At 42.7% G+C, this 18,402-nt stretch overlaps 2 protein-coding genes across 2 annotated transcripts; one reads left to right on the top strand and one right to left on the bottom strand.

Moving 5' to 3' along the window:
• Positions 1–510: 510 nt before the first annotated feature.
• On the top strand, positions 511–5,572 carry gnb3b (guanine nucleotide binding protein (G protein), beta polypeptide 3b; the record flags this gene model as incomplete). Its single annotated transcript, XM_083900104.1, has 8 exons — positions 511–579; positions 701–846; positions 1,673–1,736; positions 1,862–2,018; positions 2,598–2,664; positions 2,752–2,953; positions 4,347–4,563; positions 5,466–5,572. 8 exons carry the CDS (start codon positions 511–513, stop codon positions 5,570–5,572), a joined length of 1,029 nt encoding a protein of 342 aa, XP_083756230.1.
• Positions 5,573–8,488: 2,916 nt separating this feature from the next.
• Positions 8,489–18,074, bottom strand: LOC310935994 (gamma-enolase; the record flags this gene model as incomplete). The annotated part of the gene is made up of 12 exons (XM_083900009.1): positions 8,489–8,558; positions 12,065–12,123; positions 12,504–12,612; positions 12,691–12,892; positions 13,751–13,948; positions 14,048–14,178; positions 14,297–14,388; positions 15,408–15,541; positions 15,740–15,809; positions 16,699–16,757; positions 17,715–17,810; positions 17,990–18,074. 12 exons carry the CDS (start codon positions 18,072–18,074, stop codon positions 8,489–8,491), a joined length of 1,305 nt encoding a protein of 434 aa, XP_083756135.1.
• Between the last annotated feature and the right edge of the window lie 328 nt (positions 18,075–18,402).

The following is an 18,402-nucleotide window of genomic DNA, read 5'->3' as shown; positions in this document are numbered from 1 at the left end:
TTTGTTTAAGTTACGATATATTTAAGTCACGATACGATATTATCACAATATGTTTAAGTTACGATATATTAAAGTCACATAACGATATTATCACGATTTGTTTAAGTTACGACGTATTTAAGTCACATTACGATATTATCACGATATGTTGAAGTTACGATATATTTAAGTCACGATAAGATATTATAACGATATGTTGAAGTTACGATATATTTAAGTCACATTACGATATTATCACGATATGTTGAAGTTACGATATATTTAAGTCACGATACGATATTATAACGATATGTTTAAGTCAGGATATGGTATTATCAGGATATATTGAAGTTAGGATCCAATATTATTACGATAATGTTATGATACTAAATGTTAAATTTAGCTCCTAAAATGAAAATGTTTCACTATTTTCCGACATAGCTCAAATGTCGTTAAACTTTTCCTCTTTTCTTGTTGTTTTGGATTCGCAGACTCGTTTTCCGTCAGTAACGTCCCATAGCAACCGTCGCCATGGCAGCTGAGAAGGCTGAAATAGATGCCCTGAAAAAGGAGTGCGACGGCCTCCGCACAAAGATCGAGGTGAGCGCCTCCTGTAGGCCAATGCACATTCATCATATTGGAATTTGTTTTCACGGAATTTGAAGTGAAAACAGTTGTGGTTTTTGTCAGCGTAAGTGGAGTTCCCCTCTCTGTCCACTAGGCGGCCCGTAAGGCTGTGAATGACAGCAGTATGACTGACGCGTCAGGAGGCGTGGACGCCGTGGGTCGAGTCCAGCTCAAACTCAGGAAGACGCTCAAAGGTCACCTGGCCAAAATCTACGCCATGCACTGGGCGGCCGACTCCAGGTGAGAGTGGCAGTCAACGAAGGAAGGGGCGGGGCTTAGCCAGCCAGCGGGGGGGGGGGCGTGTCAGATGTGTAGTTCCTGTTAAGAAATCGTAAGAAAACAAGGACATAAACGTGTCTCGGGCTAGCCATCGTTTTTTGGGTTCCCAGAACGTTGTGGGAACGTTGTGGGAATGGTTCTCAGAACTTTCCCCTAACGTTACTTTGTTACAACCTTCACACAACCTTTAGAAAACGTGGCATTAGGCTCAACTATATGTAGCTGTCCTGTCGGCCATCTTAATTTAAATTCACAGGCTAATGCTCAAGTCAGGATACGATAGTATCACGATATATTGAAGTTACGATATATTTAAGTCACAATACGATATTATCGAGATATATTGAAGTTACGATATATTTAAGTCGCAATACGATATTTGGACAATATACTGAAGTTACGATATATTTAAGTCACGTTATGATATTTTAAAAATATATTGATGTTACGATATATTTAAATCACCATACGATATTATCACGATATATGGAAGTTACGATATATTTAAGTCACGTTATGATATTTTGACGATAATTGAAGTTACGATATATTTAAGTCACGTTACGATATTTTGACCATAATTGAAGTTACGATATATTTAAGTCACGTTACGACATTTTGACGATAATTGAAGTTACGATACATTTAAGTCACGATACATTATCATGTTATATTGAAGTTACGATATATGTCGGCCATCTTAATTTAAATTCACAGGCTAATGCTAACGTAGCCGCCGTTTGATTTGTTCTGTCTTTAATGAGTGGTCTTGTCGTCCGTGTCTCAGACAAATGGTCAGTGCGTCACAGGACGGAAAACTGCTCATCTGGGACACGTTCACAGGAAACAAGGTGAGTCACACACACACACACACACACACACACACACCTACACATGCTATGATGTTAGCGTATGGCGCGTGAATGTTATGAACGGCGTAAACAAATGTTTGTTTGTTTGTCTGTTTGTGTGTCAGCTGATCGCTGTGCCTCTAAAGTCGGCGTGGGTGATGAGCGTAGCCTTCGCTCCCTCTGGGAACCTGGTGGCCAGTGGAGGTCTGGACAACCTCTGCACCGTCTACAACATCAAGGCAGCCAGCCCCAAGACCCTGAGGGAGCTGGACGCTCACACAGGTGAGGACCAGAATCTGAAGACCAGAGTCTGAAGAACTGAGTCTGAAGAACTGAGTCTGAAGAACTGAGTCTGAAGACCAGAGTCTGAGGACCAGAGTCTGAGGACCAGAGTCTGAAGACCAGAGTCTGAGGACCAGAGTCTGAGGACCTCAGGACCAGAGTCTGAGGACCTGAGTCTGAGGACCAGAGTCTGAGGACCTGAGGACCAGAGTCTGAGGACCAGAGTCTGAGGACCAGAGTCTGAGGACCAGAGTCTGAAGACCAGAATATGAGGACCTGAGTCTGAGGACCTGAGTCTGAGGACCTGAGTCTGAAGACCTGAGTCTGAAGACCTGAGTCTGAGGACCTCAGGACCAGAGTCTGAGGACCTGAGTCTGAGGACCAGAGTCTGAGGACCAGAATCTGAGGACCTGAGTCTGAGGACCAGAATCTGAGGACCTGAGTCTGAGGACCAGAATCTGAGGACCTGAGTCTGAGGACCAGAATCTGAGGACCTGAGTCTGAGGACCAGAATCTGAGGACCTGAGTCTGAGGACCAGAGTCTGAGTGGTCACATGATTGTCTCTCTGTCTCTCACAGGTTATTTGTCCTGCTGCCGTTTCCTCAGCGACTCTGAGATCCTGACGGCCTCTGGTGACACCACCTGGTGAGAAGAACACAACATTCATTCATCCTCCTGTCTGTCTTCTGTCCTCCTGTCTGTCCTCCTGTCTGACATGTCCTCTGTCCTCAGCTGTCTGTGGGACCTGGAGACAGGTAAGCAGAAGATCATCTTCACTAACCACATCGGTGACTGCATGTCTCTGGCTTTGTCTCCTGATGGAAACACCTTCGTCTCTGGAGCCTGTGACTCTCTGGCTAAACTGTGGGATCTGAGGGAAGGACAATGTAAACAGACGTTCAGTGGACACACAAGTGACATCAACGCTATCTCTGTGAGACACACACACACACACACACACACACACACACACACACACACACACACACACACACACACACACACACACGTTAGTTTAAGGGTGGGTACTCTCCCTCTAGTCCAACTGCTGTCAGGATTCTCAGAAAAATTAAGTTGAGGTCAAGTTTAAGGTCTGTATCGCCCTCAATATTGAGATTTTCCGAGACCACCCCTGGGAGCAAGGGCTACCCAGAATGCATTGCGTGTTTTCACATGACAAAGATGGCGCCGAAAGCAGCGAATTGGAATAGGCCCTAAGTCTACAATATCTTTACTGTTAGACAGACTTTAACAACAGTCACTCACTCTCTCACACCAAAGTCACTCACTCTCTCACACCAAAGTCACTCACTCTCCCACACCAAATTCACTCACTCTCCCACACCAAAGTCACTCACTCTCCCACACCAAAATCACTCTCTCACAACAAAGTCACTCACTCTCCCACACCAAAGTCACTCACTCTCACACACCAAAGTCACTCACTCTCCCAAACCAAAGTCACTCACTCTCCCACACCAAAGTCACTCACTCTCCCACACCAAAGTCACTCACTCTCCCACACCAAAGTCACTCACTCTCCCACACCAAAGTCACTCACTCTCCCACACCAAAGTCACTCACTCTCTCACACCAAAGTCACTCACTCTCCCACACCAAAGTCACTCACTCTCCCACACCAAAGTCACTCACTCTCCCACACCAAAATCACTCTCTCACAACAAAGTCACTCACTCTCCCACACCAAAGTCACTCACTCTCCCACACCAAAGTCACTCACTCTCCCACACCAAAGTCACTCACTCTCACACACCAAAGTCACTCACTCTCCCACACCAAAGTCACTCACTCTCCCACACCAAAGTCACTCACTCTCACACACCAAAGTCACTCACTCTCCCACACCAAAGTCCATAGAGTAAACCAGTGATTTTAACATCACAGCACACAGGAGTTCACAGGAGTTGTTGATCCACTGCTGCCTCCATCACTAACTTACAATGACTGATTTTATTGAATTCAGCTTTTAAAATATTTACTTTAGACTTAACTCAGTGACACAAAGTGACCACACGAGGCAGCAGAGGACCAGCAGCTCCTGTGTCCCTGTGAGCTAAAATCACTGGTTTACTCTATGGGCTTTGGTGTGGGAGAGTGAGTGGTTTACAGACTTAAGTTTCCTGTTGGAACAGTGAAGATAAAGACGTGAACATGTTCTTAAAGATGTCGTAGATTTAATCTAAGTATAATTTTATCAGTCTAGTCTTTTCTTTCTTCAGTGGTTAAAATCAGTGTTTCATGTTGTCAGTGAGTGACTCGAGAGTGGAAGTCTTTTCATAGTAAAACATGGATTTCCTCTTCCTCAGTTCTTCCCCAGTGGAAACGCCATCGTCACAGGCTCCGACGACTGCAGCTGTAAGATGTACGACCTGCGCGCCGACCAGGAAGTGACGGGTTACCAGGACTCCAGCCTGAACGCCGGCGTCACGTCTCTGGCTCTGTCCAACTCCGGCCGCCTCATCTTCGCCGGCTACGACGACTTCAACTGTCACATCTGGGACACGCTGAAGGCCGAGAAAGTCGGTGAGTGACGCCACGCCAAGCCGGCGTCTGAATTAACCTTTCCCTTGGTTTATTCCTATAATTTGACCCCATGAACGTGCGTGAAAACGGACGGAAATTACCACGCAAACCAGAACTGGCGAAAAATTTTATCAAATATCAGAATTGCGAAAAAAAACAACAATGCAAAATGGCTCAGTAGCGCCCCCCACAGGTCAAATGCCTATGGAGCGGGCCGAAATTTAGTTGCGTCGAATTTCACGAAATTTGGCGGGAACATTGTCCGGCCCAAGTCGGCCATCTTGGATTTGTTCTTCTCCCACCCAAAACTTTGCTGCGTAACTCCTCCCACAGTTCTGAGAAACCCCCAACACATCCTATATCGAGAACATGGGTTTGATCGGGAATAGTCGGCTATAACTTTTCTAAGCGTTTTGCGTAACCATGGCGACAAAAATCGCAAAGAAAAATGCAAATCATTTCCACATACACATACATGGGAAACGGTCAAAAACATGACCAGAACGCAGACCGATTTAGAACCTCACACAGAGACCTGAAACTTGATATGTGACACGAGAACACGTCTACAAAACGCCATGTCGGCCATTTTGATTACACTGTTTCGCCGCTAAACAGGAAGTGCCCTATAACTCGGCCATATATCAACCGATTGCTTCAAACCTGATATGAGAGACCGAGGACCCATCCTGAACACGTTTGACAAAGACAGGAAGTAGATTGTCCGAAACCGGAAGTGCCCTTTAACTCACCCGTACATTGACCAATTGGCTCCAAACTTGGTATGTAAGACCAAGGCCCCGTCCTGAACATGTCTGAAAACTATGACCTGCACACAGGAAGTAGAGCCAGGACACAGAGTCCTTACCAGCTTTAACGTTCTCTTTGTTGTCTTTGTGCAGGCGTTCTGTCCGGCCACGACAACAGGGTGAGCTGCACCGGCGTCCCTGAGGACGGCATGGGCGTCTGCACAGGATCCTGGGACAGTTTCCTCAAACTGTGGAACTGAGGCTGGGCGAGGAGGAAAAGATGCAGCTGTGTTAGCATCTTTCGCTCCTTAAATGTAAATGTTGAAATAAAAGCTCCAGGTAAACTGGTTGTACGAGCTGTAAGAGAGCGAGAGAGAGTTTTCGAACGTGAAGACGATGATTCCAGCACGGAAGACGGATAAAATCACTTAAAAATATAGCACGTCATTTAATTTGAGGATAATTACTGAGCAGAAAATGAGCTCCGATGTCAATGAAACGCATAGATTTTTGACCATAAACAGGAAAATAAAAGTGAAGTGTGAAAACCGTAGCAGCGCAGATTGATTTTTATCGTCTTAATTGCACTTATTTTAGAACCAAAGATTGACTTGTACATTTATTTCTATTTTATAGTTTAACACTTTAGGATGAAGAGTTGATGTACAGCGTCTTTATTGTTTTGTTTTTAACAGTGTGGCGGCCATCTTGTGTCGCGCTCGCTGCAAACAAGATGGCCGCTGCTGCTGTTTTTTCGTGGCTCAGCGTAAATAAAGAAAGAAAGGAAGAAAACGAGTGATGTACGTGACATTCTGTGTAAAAACCTGTAAACTGTATTTTACTCCTCGGGTTCAGCTGTGATCGCTTTCTCTGTAAAAAAATGACAAAAATCTTTATAATAAACATAGAATTCTGCATCAACAGCCAGGTGTGTGTGTGTGTGTGTGTGTGTGTGTGTGTGTGTGTGTGTGTGTGTGTGTGTGTGTGTGTGTGTGTGTGTGTGTGTGTGTGTGATGCACATGCACATGTCTATTTCCTGTGACTGTAAAACAACACGGGCGCGATTAAGCTAGCAAGCAGCTAGCTAACCTGCCATAAAACGATCATGTAATTCAAAATGGCCGACCCAGGTTTTGAGCTATAAAATGGCTCCACTTGTTTTTCTGCTTCTATTGAAGCGAAACAATAAAGTGGAAACTAACTGACTCCAGGGGCTGACATTAGGGGGCGCTAACTGGAGTTTGACTCAACAGGTTTGTGACAGGACTTTGAAGGTATTTAATGTTATTTTTAAGGAGTATTCTTCTCATTACAACTAGGGAGGTTTATTGTCATTAGGGCTGAAACAATTACACAATTAATCGATGACTAAATTAACCGTCAACTATTTTGATCATGGATTATTCGGTTTGAGTGTTTTCTAAATAATTAAAACCAGTTTAGATCATTTTCAGCTCTCTAAATGTGAATATTTACTAGTTTCTATTATATTAAATAATATTGTCTGATTTCTTTGTTTTATGGAGCAAAGAAATCAGATCAAAACTGATTAATGAATATATATATATATAAAATATACAATATATATATACAATATGAATGAATATATGTATAATAACATAGAGAGTTAAATTCCCCTCTGTTACATCATGTTTGAGAAACTTTAAAACTTTAACAAAGTCAGTGTTGAACTGCTGCTGCTGCTGCTCATTCTCGCTGTAATACCACAGGTGACCAGCAGGGGTCAGTGCTGCAGCTTTATTTCCGGCAGTCAGTGACGTAGACACAGGTGGCTCCTCCCCCTCCTCCTGTGTTTCCCGCGCTCCTTCAGCCTTCTCTGAAACAAACACAAACAAACACAAACAAAATGGCGTCCAGACGCTTCTTCGTGGGAGGAAACTGGAAAATGACCGGAAACAAAGAGACTTTGTTACACGTGACGAACACGTTAAACACGGCGAGTGTGCACGAGGACACAGGTACGGAGCTGCGCGCGCGCGCGTGTGTGTGTGTGTGTGTGTGGTGACGTGACTGTCACGTGACCTCAGAACGTTCACTCAAATACCGATTTTTATAAAAGTACCTGAATATTGAGCAGTATGTGACCAGAAAATTACTTCAAAGTTACTTTTAATAATATTACTTCAGTTCCTGACATTTACTGTACTTCTAAAGTACTTTTCTGATATAAAATGTGCTTGAGTTTAATGTCTCTGTCATTTTTCAGCTTCTTCAAGGTGAATATTTTGGTTTTGTATTTTTGAATGTTGTAAGCGTTAGCGTTAGCGTTAGCACTCTGGTGTCGTTGAGTTGAAACTAATAAAAAGTTTTGTTTTTGTTTGTTTTAATCAGAGCTCAGGTAGCGCCCGCTTTAATATTGACAAAATATAAAAGAAATGTGTTATTAATTGTGTTGGAAATGGACAAAAGAAATGGACAAACGCATATTTCAAGTGTGGTTGAAATTGTAAATTCTTGTCATCTTTTATTTCACATCATATTTCACATTATTTTTCATGTTTCTTCTTTAAATTCTTCTTCTTGGTCAAACACAGCTACTCTAGCGAACATTCAGGAGGAACAAAACGAGAAGTTTTTCATGTTTTTGTTGTTTTTCTTTAGGACAAAAAATCAGAATCACAAAGAAAAAGAGTTGGAGACGACGAAAAGGAGGAGGAAGAGGAGGAAGAAGAGGAGGAGGAAGAGGAAGTGCAGGTACGTCAGTGTCAGGTCAGGTGAGTGTGTGACACACATGGACGTGTTAGTGTTGTTGTTGTTGTTGTTGTTTATTGTGTACATCACTCCTGTCCCTGAAACTGATGTGTTTTTAAATTCTCTTTCAGTCTAAACGTGATTTTCAAACTACAGTAACAGTAACAGTGCATGTCTGGCTTATAGAGTTTACTATTGTCAGATTATTCTCCTGCGTGTGCACGAGTGTGTGTTGCATCAGCGAACTCTGTGAGTGTGTGTGCGTGTGTGTGTGTGTGTGTGTGTGCGTGTGCGTGCATACAGCGTCATATCTCCACATATTATTTCAGTGCATATTTTATTTTTAGCTATTTTTTGCTGGACTTATTTTGCTCATATGTGTGTTTTTGTACATGGCTCATTCCCTGTGTGTGTGTGTGTGTGCGTGTGTGTGTGTGTGTGTGTGTGTGTGTGTGTGTCCAGTTTCACAGTGCGCTCGGGTTCCTGAAGTTATGGCCTGCAAAACGAGCCTGATCTCCCAGCTCCTCCTCGATCCTGCAGGGACGAAAAGAGAAAGATAATTATATTATTATTTTATTATATTATCATTAAATTATTTTATTATATTATTATATTATCATTAAATTATTTTATTATATTATCATTAAATTATTATATTATTATTTAATTATATTACTTAATTATTATTATATTATATTATTATTTGATTATATTACTAAATTATTATTATATAATATTATATTAATTATTCAAAGCTCTAAACTAAGTTGTTTCCTCTCCGTAAACCTTGGATAAAAAAGTGGAAAATTAAGTTGCTCGGAATTTCACCAAACTTGGTGGGAACATGTCACCGTCCTAGACGAACAAAAAAGTCCATCGGGACCACGGCCTCAACCCAAGAGGAAGTCGGCCATTTTGAATTTTGGCGTTCCAAATTTGTCGATTTGCGCGCTGCGTAAATAAACAAAATATCATTAAAAAATGTGTCCATTTGTACGAATCACATCAAAGGCTAAATTCAAAAGGGGGCGTGGCCACAGCGACCATCGGAAGTTTTGGGGAATCTCAAAACTTTGCCGCGAAACACGTGACTTGCCACGTTAGCCATGTTTTTTTTTCTCTCTTCAAGATATTACGTCTAACGCATTTTTTTTCTAACGTTGCTTATGTTTTTTGTTTCGTTTTTGTTTTAACGTTCTGCTGATGTAAGTGGTGTCTGATTAATTTATTCATTCATTAGTTCATATTTCTGCAGTTTTTCTGATGAATACGAACAAAAACGATCGCGGTCGAGTCGCAGCGTCGCCAACACTTCCTGTTTGAGAACAGCCGTTGCCGTGCCTCTTAGTTCCTGTTACGACGACATGTGTTTTTTCCCTTTGCCAAACATGTCCGTCAAATTAAAGCACACACACACACACACACACACACACACACACACACACACACACAGTTTGTCTGCTGTGATTAGCATTTATTAGCGCTGTTTAATGCTCCTGCGTCTCGTCAGCAGGATTACAACGATAATCGCAACCTCCTCCTCTGGCTCCTCCCACTCCCTGGCCCCTCCCCCTGCTGCTGACTGGCTCACACACACAAGGTGAGACCAACACTGTTGTCAATCACTGGACATTCATATATATGTATGTATATGTGTGTGTATATATACTGTATACATATATAATTAGTCTCCACATGGTTTACAGAGTTTTGTCTTCAGTGACATCGTACGTGAAATTCCATCGTAACGTTGTTTTTCTGGGTTCTTCCAAACCTCTTCACCTGATTGGTTCTCTCGCCAGTTAGCTCCGCCCCTCACGGGCGTTTGTCACATGGACTTCCTTTGTATTGATGTAACGTCCAGTTTTCCACAGTGGAAAACAAAGGTCGGCGCTCACATGACGAACTGTAAACTGTTCCCTGATCAGGTTTTTACACATCGTTCTCGACGACCTCGTGACTCAAATCACATAAATAAGATTAGAAATGAGATTTAAAAACCTTAAAAACAAACGGTCAAATCTTCGAATCATCCCTGAAGCGGACAGGAAGCCCGCGGAGGCCACGCCGTCGTACATCTGTTGCTGCTGCGTTGGTGCTGCGATGTCAGAGTGTGATTCCGCGGTGCTTCCAGCTGCTTCTCCTTCCTTGTTCTCCTGAAGCCCAGGAAGCACCAGAGTCGCTTGAAAAACAAGCTCCTCCCCTTCCTGCCTCTGTAGACCTTGGCGTCGTGGAGCTCCAGAACTCGTATGAAGGCCTGCCTCTCGGTTTGGAGCTGCGTCGCCATCGTGGACTTGTCTTCTTTGGCGCTCTCCAGCTCCTGGTGAAGCTCCGCCCTCCTGCTGTGCTCCTCCTCCCACTTGGCGGCGAGGGCTTGGTTCTCCTTTGTCAGACACGCCTTCTTCTTGGTCTCCATCTCCAGGCAGGAGGAGAGCTCGTCCACCAGGGCCTGGAGTTGTCCGCTGAGCTCCTCCTCGGTCTGGAGTTTGCCGAGCAGCTGCTGGTTGGATGCCTTCAGGGCGTCCATTTTGTGCCAGAGCTCCTCGGTGATGTCTCTGGACTGATCCACGGCGTCGCAGGCTTTCTGCTGAGCGTCCTTCTGCTTCTGCAGCTTGTTCCTCAGCTTCTGGCTGCAGCTCCTCTGCTCCTCCAGCTCAACGCTCAGAGACTCCGTCTTCTTCGTCTCCGTCTGCAGGTTCCCAGAGAGCTCCAGGTTGTGGTCCTTGAGGCCGTGGAGCTCCAGGTGAAGCTCCTCAAACTGCTGCTGGTGTGCGTTCAGTGACAGACACTGCTTCTCTCTGGTCTCCAGCTTGCCGATCAACGCCTTGTTCTCCTTGGACAGAGTCTTGTTCTCCTTCAACCAGAACTTGTTCTCTCGGGACAGAGACTCGTTCTCTTTGGTCAGAGACTCCTTCTTGTTGGTCTCGCTCTGAAGTTTCTCACAGAGTTCCTGGTTGGCGTCTTTCAGGTCCTTGGACTCCAGACGCAGATGGTCAACGAGCTCACGATGAGCCTCCATGGAGATGGACTCCTTCTCTTTGGTCTCCAGCTTGACGACCAAACACTTGTTCTCCTTTGACAGCGACTGGAGCTCCTTGGACAGAGACTCTGTCTTCAGCGTCTGAGTCTGAAGCTCCTCGGAGAGGACCACGCTCTGAGTCATCAGCTTGTAGCTCACGTCCTCCTCGATGGTGATTTTGTCGCAGAGCTCCAGGTTAGCGTCTTTCAGAGCCTCCAGCTCGTGACGCAGGACCTGGAGTTGCTGCTGATGAGCGTGGTCCAGAGACTTCTTCTCTCCTGTGTCCATGTCCAGCTTGGCATGGAGATCCCTGATCATCCCGGCCTGAATAGCAATCGTCTGCTCCATCGTCTCAGGCCAGACTTTGACTTCACTCAGGTTCTTGGAGGTTCTCGGGTTCTTCTTCTTCTTCGTTTAATAATTTTAGGCGGCTGTACATTTAAAGTTATGAAGAAAACCTCTTTCTGTGGCTCTATGATCTGAAACACATCGTTGTTTCTAGATGTTTATTCCACTTCTATCTCTTTAGAAGTTTCGAGGATTCCCTTTCTTCTTCTTAAATAACGCTGTCCACCACAGTTTGACGTTCTTACTCACGGTTCTCCTCATCCTCTCATCATCTCCTCTGTCTCATCCTCCTTCATCTTCTTGCAATAACAGTAAGACTGAACTGTAAAGAGATGCAATGCTGCCCCCTACAGCTCAGAGTTCAGAACTTCCTCTGAGCGGTTCCTCAGAAGTTCAAAGTCTCTCATCGCAGATCAAAGTCCTTATGCTTCCAAAAAAATATTATATATATATATATATATATATACGTATATGTATACGTATATATATATGTGTGTGTGTGTGTATATGTATATATATATATATATATGTGTGTGTGTGTGTGTGTGTGTGTGTGTGTATATGTATATATATATATATATATGTATGTATATATACATGTGTGTATATATATATATATGTGTATATGTATATATATATTTATGTGTATATGTATATAGACTGTATGACTGACCTCATCAGCTGGTTGTACTTGGCCAGTCTCTCAGATCTGCAGGGGGCGCCGGTCTTAATCTGCAACACACAGAGAGAGAGAGTTGGATGAGGTTATTTAATGTTTATTTTTAATCTCTAATCTGAAGCTGGTTATTATTCACGCTTGTGGTTTAGGTCCAGAATTGAAGTTTAGTGTAAATTTAATGTGTGTTAAAGAGTAACGACGTCTACACAGGAAGTTGAGAATAAGACTAAGATGTGAATGAACTCCGACCTCTGTTTCCTGCTTCCTGTTCCTGCTGCATACCTGACCACGCCCATTTCCTGCCCCTGCTGCTGTCATCCTGTCAACCTGTGTACTCTCATGTTTTCAGCATGGCTTCCCTCTTGCAACTGGATTTGTGGACTGGACCCTATTCTACGTCTGCACGTCTTGCGCCCCCTGGTGTTCAGTGTACCTGTCCAGTGCACAGTCCGACCACCAGGTCGGCGATGAAGGTGTCCTCGGTCTCTCCGGAGCGATGGCTGACCATCACGCCCCAACCGTTGGCCTGGGCCAGTTTACACCTGAGACATAAAACACGTGTGGTGAAGACGGAGAACTGCGTGGACTCTGCGTGGTGTTTTGCGTTAACGTTGACGTACGCCTGTATGGCCTCGGTGACCGAGCCGATCTGGTTGACCTTGAGCAGCAGACAGTTGCAGGCTCGCTCCTCCGCAGCCTTCTCTATCCTCTTGGGGTTGGTCACCGTCAGGTCGTCTCCCACCACCTGGATCCCCACGCGGGCCGTGAGCCTGGACCAGGCCTCCCAGTCGTCCTGGTCGAACGGGTCCTCGATGGACACAACTGAGACGGAAGTACAGGTATGGTCATTTTTTATTTCTCAAATTTTTAAGTATTTTTAAATGTAAGCGTTGATGTTCGAGCGACTGACGTCGACTGTGAGCGCCCCCTATGTGACGGAAAACAGATTTCCGACTCGCCTTATAAAATCTATAAGTCTACGATGTTTTAAAAACAGAGAAAATCAGTGCTTTTAGCTCACAGGGACACAGGAGGTCTACTGCTGCCTCGTGTGGTCACTTTGTGTCACTTGCGTAAATGTTTGCGATGAATTTTAAAAGCCGAATTGACAGAATAAGACATTGTAACAGTGATGGAGGCAGCAGTGGATTAACAACTCCTGTGAACTCCTGTGTGCTGTGATGTTAAAATCACTGGTTTACTCTATGGACTTTGGTGTGGGAGAGTGAGTGACTTTGGTGTGGGAGAGTGAGTGACTTTGGTGTGGGAGAGTGAGTGGTTTATAAACTTCAGTTTACACAAGGAAAAGTCTGTTTATGATTCTGTCAATTCGGCTTTTAAAATTCATCGCTAACATTTACGCAAGTGACACAAAGTGACCACACGAGGCAGCAGAGGACCAGCAGCTCCTGTGTCCCTGTGAGCTAAAATCACTGATTTTCTCTATGGGCTTTGGTGTGGGAGAGTGAGTGGTTTACAGTTTCCTGGTGTTAAAGTCTGTCTAACGGTGAAGATAAAGACGTGAACTTGTTCTTCAGATATCATAGACTCATCCTGACATCACTGTGTTTTACTAAATTGTTCATGTTTGGAGTGAGTCCCTTGAACTTCACACAATCACACTTCAGAACCTGAACCATGACTTGCAGTGACCTCTGGCTGAGGTCAGAGGTCACTCACCTGGGTAGTTGTTGACAAAGCCCTGGTAGATGTCAGCCAGCTCTTCTCCACTGATGTGTCTCTCCGGATCCGCTGGGGATTTAAAGTCCAGGTCGTATTTCCCTTCGCGGTAAAACTCTGAGGCGGCGACGTCCATCCCCACAACCACCTTGTCTGTGAAGCCGGCCTTTTCTATGGCCGTCTGCAGCAGGTCCAGAGCTGCACCAGGACAAAGAGTCGCTCAGATTAATGATCCTCATGGAACACAGTGATGCTGCTGCTTATGATGCTGCTGCTGCTGCTGCTTATGATGCTCACCCTCACTGTTCTCCAGGATGTTGGGAGCGAAGCCGCCCTCGTCGCCCACGTTGGTGGCGTCCTGGCCGTATTTCTGCTGAATCACTCCCTTCAGGGTGTGGTACAGCTCCGATCCTATTCTCAACGCCTCCCTGACACAACACAAGACAGCAGGGACGACACAGCGTTTATATAAACCGTTTAGATTTGTCTCAAGTAGAAGAAGAAGAAGAAGAAACAACCAAACATCTGAAAGTGTTGAATTCTCACTTGAAAGACTCGGCTCCAACAGGAAGAACCATGAACTCCTGCATGGCCAGTTTGTTTCCAGCATGAGATCCTCCATTAATCACGTTAAAGGCCTGAAGGTGACAGAGAGGTTGGTAGATAGATAGATAAGTAGGTAGGTAGAAATTTAGGTAGATAGATAGCTTCGTTAAAATGGTAAAATATCAGGAAAGTGACAGAAAGTCAGTTTTGAAATGTGATGCAAATTTTCATCCAACAAAAATCTAGAGTAAACTCTCAAAGAAAATTGTAGCATAATAACGATCGCATTCCAGCCATTATCTCCTGCATCTCTAATTTTTAACAAAAAACATTACCTCTGTTATTATTTTCACAATTGTATAGCTTGTAATAAAGTAATAACACATACTGCTATTCACAAATATTATGAATACAATTCTTATTGCGTCATGGCGAGCGCGGCCACGGGAACATTACACTTTTGAGAAAATAAAAGGTGAAAAGTTGAAACATTAAATAAATAAATAAAAAATCAACAACATTTGAAACATTACTTTTTTGGAAAAAAAAGAAAAAATTTGAAACATAACTTTTTTTTTAAATTAACAAAAGTTGAAACATTTCATTTTGATAATTTTTTAAAAACAAAAGTTGAAACATTATTATTTAAATTTTTTTTAAACAAAAGTTGAAACATTTTTTATTTTTTTTAAACAAAAGTTGAAACATTAAATTATGATAATTTTTTAAAAACAAAAGTTGAAACATTATTATTTTATTTTTTTTAAACAAAAGTTGAAACATTGTTTTTTTTTTTTTTTTTTAAACAAAAGTTGAAACATTAAATTATGATATTTTTTTAAAACAAAAGTTGAAACATTATTTTTTTTTTTTTTTTTAAACAAAAGTTGAAACATTAAATTATGATAATTTTTTTAAAACAAAAGTTGAAACACTATTTTTTTTTTTTTTTTTTTAAACAAAAGTTGAAACATTAAATTATGATAATTTTTTAAAAACAAAAGTTGAACATTATTTTTTTTTTTTTTAAACAAAAGTTGAAACATTAAATTATGATAATTTTTTTAGAACAAAAGTTGAAACATTAAATTATTTGCTTAAAGTTTCTTACTGGAACCGGCAGCACCAGCTCTGTGTTTCCAGCCAGGTCGGCTATGTGGCGGTACAGGGGGACGTCTTTCTCTGCTGCACCGGCCTTACAGACGGCCAGAGACACGCCCAGGATAGCGTTAGCACCAAACTGAGCTGTTTGACACAGAGAGAAAGAGACAGGAAGTTATAGTTTTGATCAATAAAACGCTCACCGATCATAATCTGTGTCACTTTAACGTCTACGATATCTTTACGAACACTTTAACAACAGGAAACTGAAGCTGGTCTGCTGCTGCCTCGTGTGGTCACTTCGTGTCACTGAGGTTGAAGTGTTTTTTTTTTTCGACTCACATTTGTTTTCCGTGCCGTCCATCTCGATCATGGTGTTGTCCAACTGCTCCTGCTCCACAACACTGATGCCCTGCAGACACACACACACACACACACACACACACACACACACACACACACACACACACACACACACACACACACACACACACACACACACACACACACGCTAAGATGACACATTTATGACATTTACTCCACTGTATTATTGGAAACAACTATTTTAACCCTGAATATAATTAAAGATTCTCTCTTTTTTTTTTTACTGTCTTTTCTCACAGGAAAGTGAACGTTTGTAAACCACTCACTCTCCCACACCAAAGTCCATAGAGAAAACTAGTGATTTTAGCTCACAGGGACACAGGAGCTGCTGGTCCTCTGCTGCCTCGTGTGGTCACTTTGTGTCACTAAATTAAGTCTGTTATTTAGTCACTTCGGCTTAATTTAGACTTAATTTAGTGACACAAAGTGACCACACGAGGCAGCAGAGGACCAGCAGCTCCTGTGTCTCTGTGATGTTAAAATCACTGGTTTTCTCTATGGGCTTTGGTGTGGGAGAGTGAGTGACTTTGGTGTGAGAGAGTGAGTGACTGGTGTGGGAGAGTGAGTGACTTTGGTGTGGGAGAGTGAGTGGTTTACAGACTTCAGTTTCCTGTTGTCAAAGTCTGTCTAACAGTGAAGATAAAGACGTGATCATGTGACGTAGATATCGTAGACTTAAACTGACATAAATTCTATTTTCCGGGTCTTTTGTTAAGTGGTTAAAATCTGTTTTTCAAACCACTCACTCTCCCACACCAAAGCCCATAGAGAAAATCAGTGATTTTAACATCACAGAGACACAAAAAAACCCTCATTTAACCACAAAGAGCTTTAAGTTTTTAGCCTCTGACTTCATTAGAATGAGGAGACTTTTCAGTGTGAATGATGGACAGTGTGCAGGTTTTTGAAGGACGTACAGAGGCGATCAGAGCTGGACCCAGAGTGTCGTTGATGTGACCGACCGCCTTTAAAACACCTGTGACAGGAAGAAGAAAGAGGAAGATAAATCATCATGACATCTGTTTACATCACTTACTTTGTTTTTTACAAAGTAAGTGATGTACACGAGACGACAAGCTGTTAGCTTAGCTTAACATAAATACTCACAGTAGCTAGTCCAGTTTGATGTTATTATATGAGATTACATAGCAGGATATTAGCAAATAGCTTAACATAGTATAGGATGTTAGTCAAATTAGTGTAGCAAACAATGTTTGAAAGCAGCTGAAAAGACTCATAGTAGCTAGTCAGCTATTAGTTAGCCTATTAGTTAGCTTTCCTTAATATTCAGAATATATAATATGTTAGTGTAGCAAACAATGTTTGAAAGCAGCTAGTCAAACTTAAGCTTATTATAAATTAGCTTAGCATAAAGACTAGTAGCTAGTCCAGTTTGATGTTATTATGTGAGATTATGTAGCAGGACGTTAGCAGTTAGCTTAACATAGTCATCAAGAGTACAGGAAGTTAGTTTATCATATATTAGTGTAACTAACCGATGTTTGAAAGCAGTTAGTCGAACTTTAGCAATTAGCTTAACATAGACTAACAGTTGCTAGTCCAGTTTGATGTTATTATTATAAAGACTAACAGTATGTGGGAAAACACAGACTGTTAATATCAGAATACTGTTAGCAGGAAATTATCTATTTTTATATAGATTTGACGCCTGATGAAAACATTTAGCTTAGCAGAACTTGACATAATAACAGGACACTAATTTAAATGTGTTTGAAGTCTAAATCGTTGTTGTAAATGTTAATATTTAAATCTAAATACAAGTGGGTTTTTTTGTTTGTTATTTTAATACGGACTAAATATTTAAATAAATAGATGTTGTGGACATCACTGACATCTTCATCATGATTTAGTGTGAAATGATTTAGTTTCACTGACAGACGTGTGTATTATCTGTGTATTTGTGACCTCTGACCTTTGCCCTTGTAGCGGCTCTTGTCTCCGTCCCTCAGCTCCAGAGCTTCATAGATCCCTGTGGACGCTCCACTGGGCACAGCTGCCCTGAACACACCTGAGAGACACATGCACTCTGTGGTAAAGACTCTCATCAATCACTAACATGTCTTCATTTGAAAGAAAGAGGTCAAGTGAAGGTCATTCACGATCAGCAGCGATCGACCGCGTCGGCTGACGTTTGCTAAATCTACGACATGGTGACTCTGAGCCGCTGAGAGGATTTTCTGGTGTCACCTTTGTCTGTGTGAAGGTCCACTTCCACTGTGGGGTTTCCCCGAGAGTCCAAGATCTCCCTGGCAACGATGCTGACGATCGACATCCTGAGAGAGAGAGAGAGAGAGAGAGAGAGAGAGAGAGAGAGAGAGGCTGAAGAGAATCACAAGAATCCTGAAAAGATCACAGAGACACAACGACCTGTGAGTGGACGACAACACACACACGCACACACACACACACACACGCTGCAGTTACTGTAATCTCTCTGAGATTAAAACTCAACAGTGACTCATTGATTATGCATCTGTTTGAAGCTGAATTCATCTTTATCTCAACACGATCCGGCCTTTTCCACCCACACCAAACCTCATAGAGAAAACCAGTGATTTTAACATCACAGGGACACAGGAGCTGCTGGTCCTCTGCTGCCT

The sequence above is a fragment of the Microchirus variegatus genome, assembly GCF_963457635.1.
Source record: "Microchirus variegatus genome assembly, chromosome: 13".
Taxonomy (NCBI): Eukaryota; Metazoa; Chordata; class Actinopteri; order Pleuronectiformes; family Soleidae; genus Microchirus; species Microchirus variegatus.
This window is presented reverse-complemented; position numbering and strand designations above follow the sequence as displayed.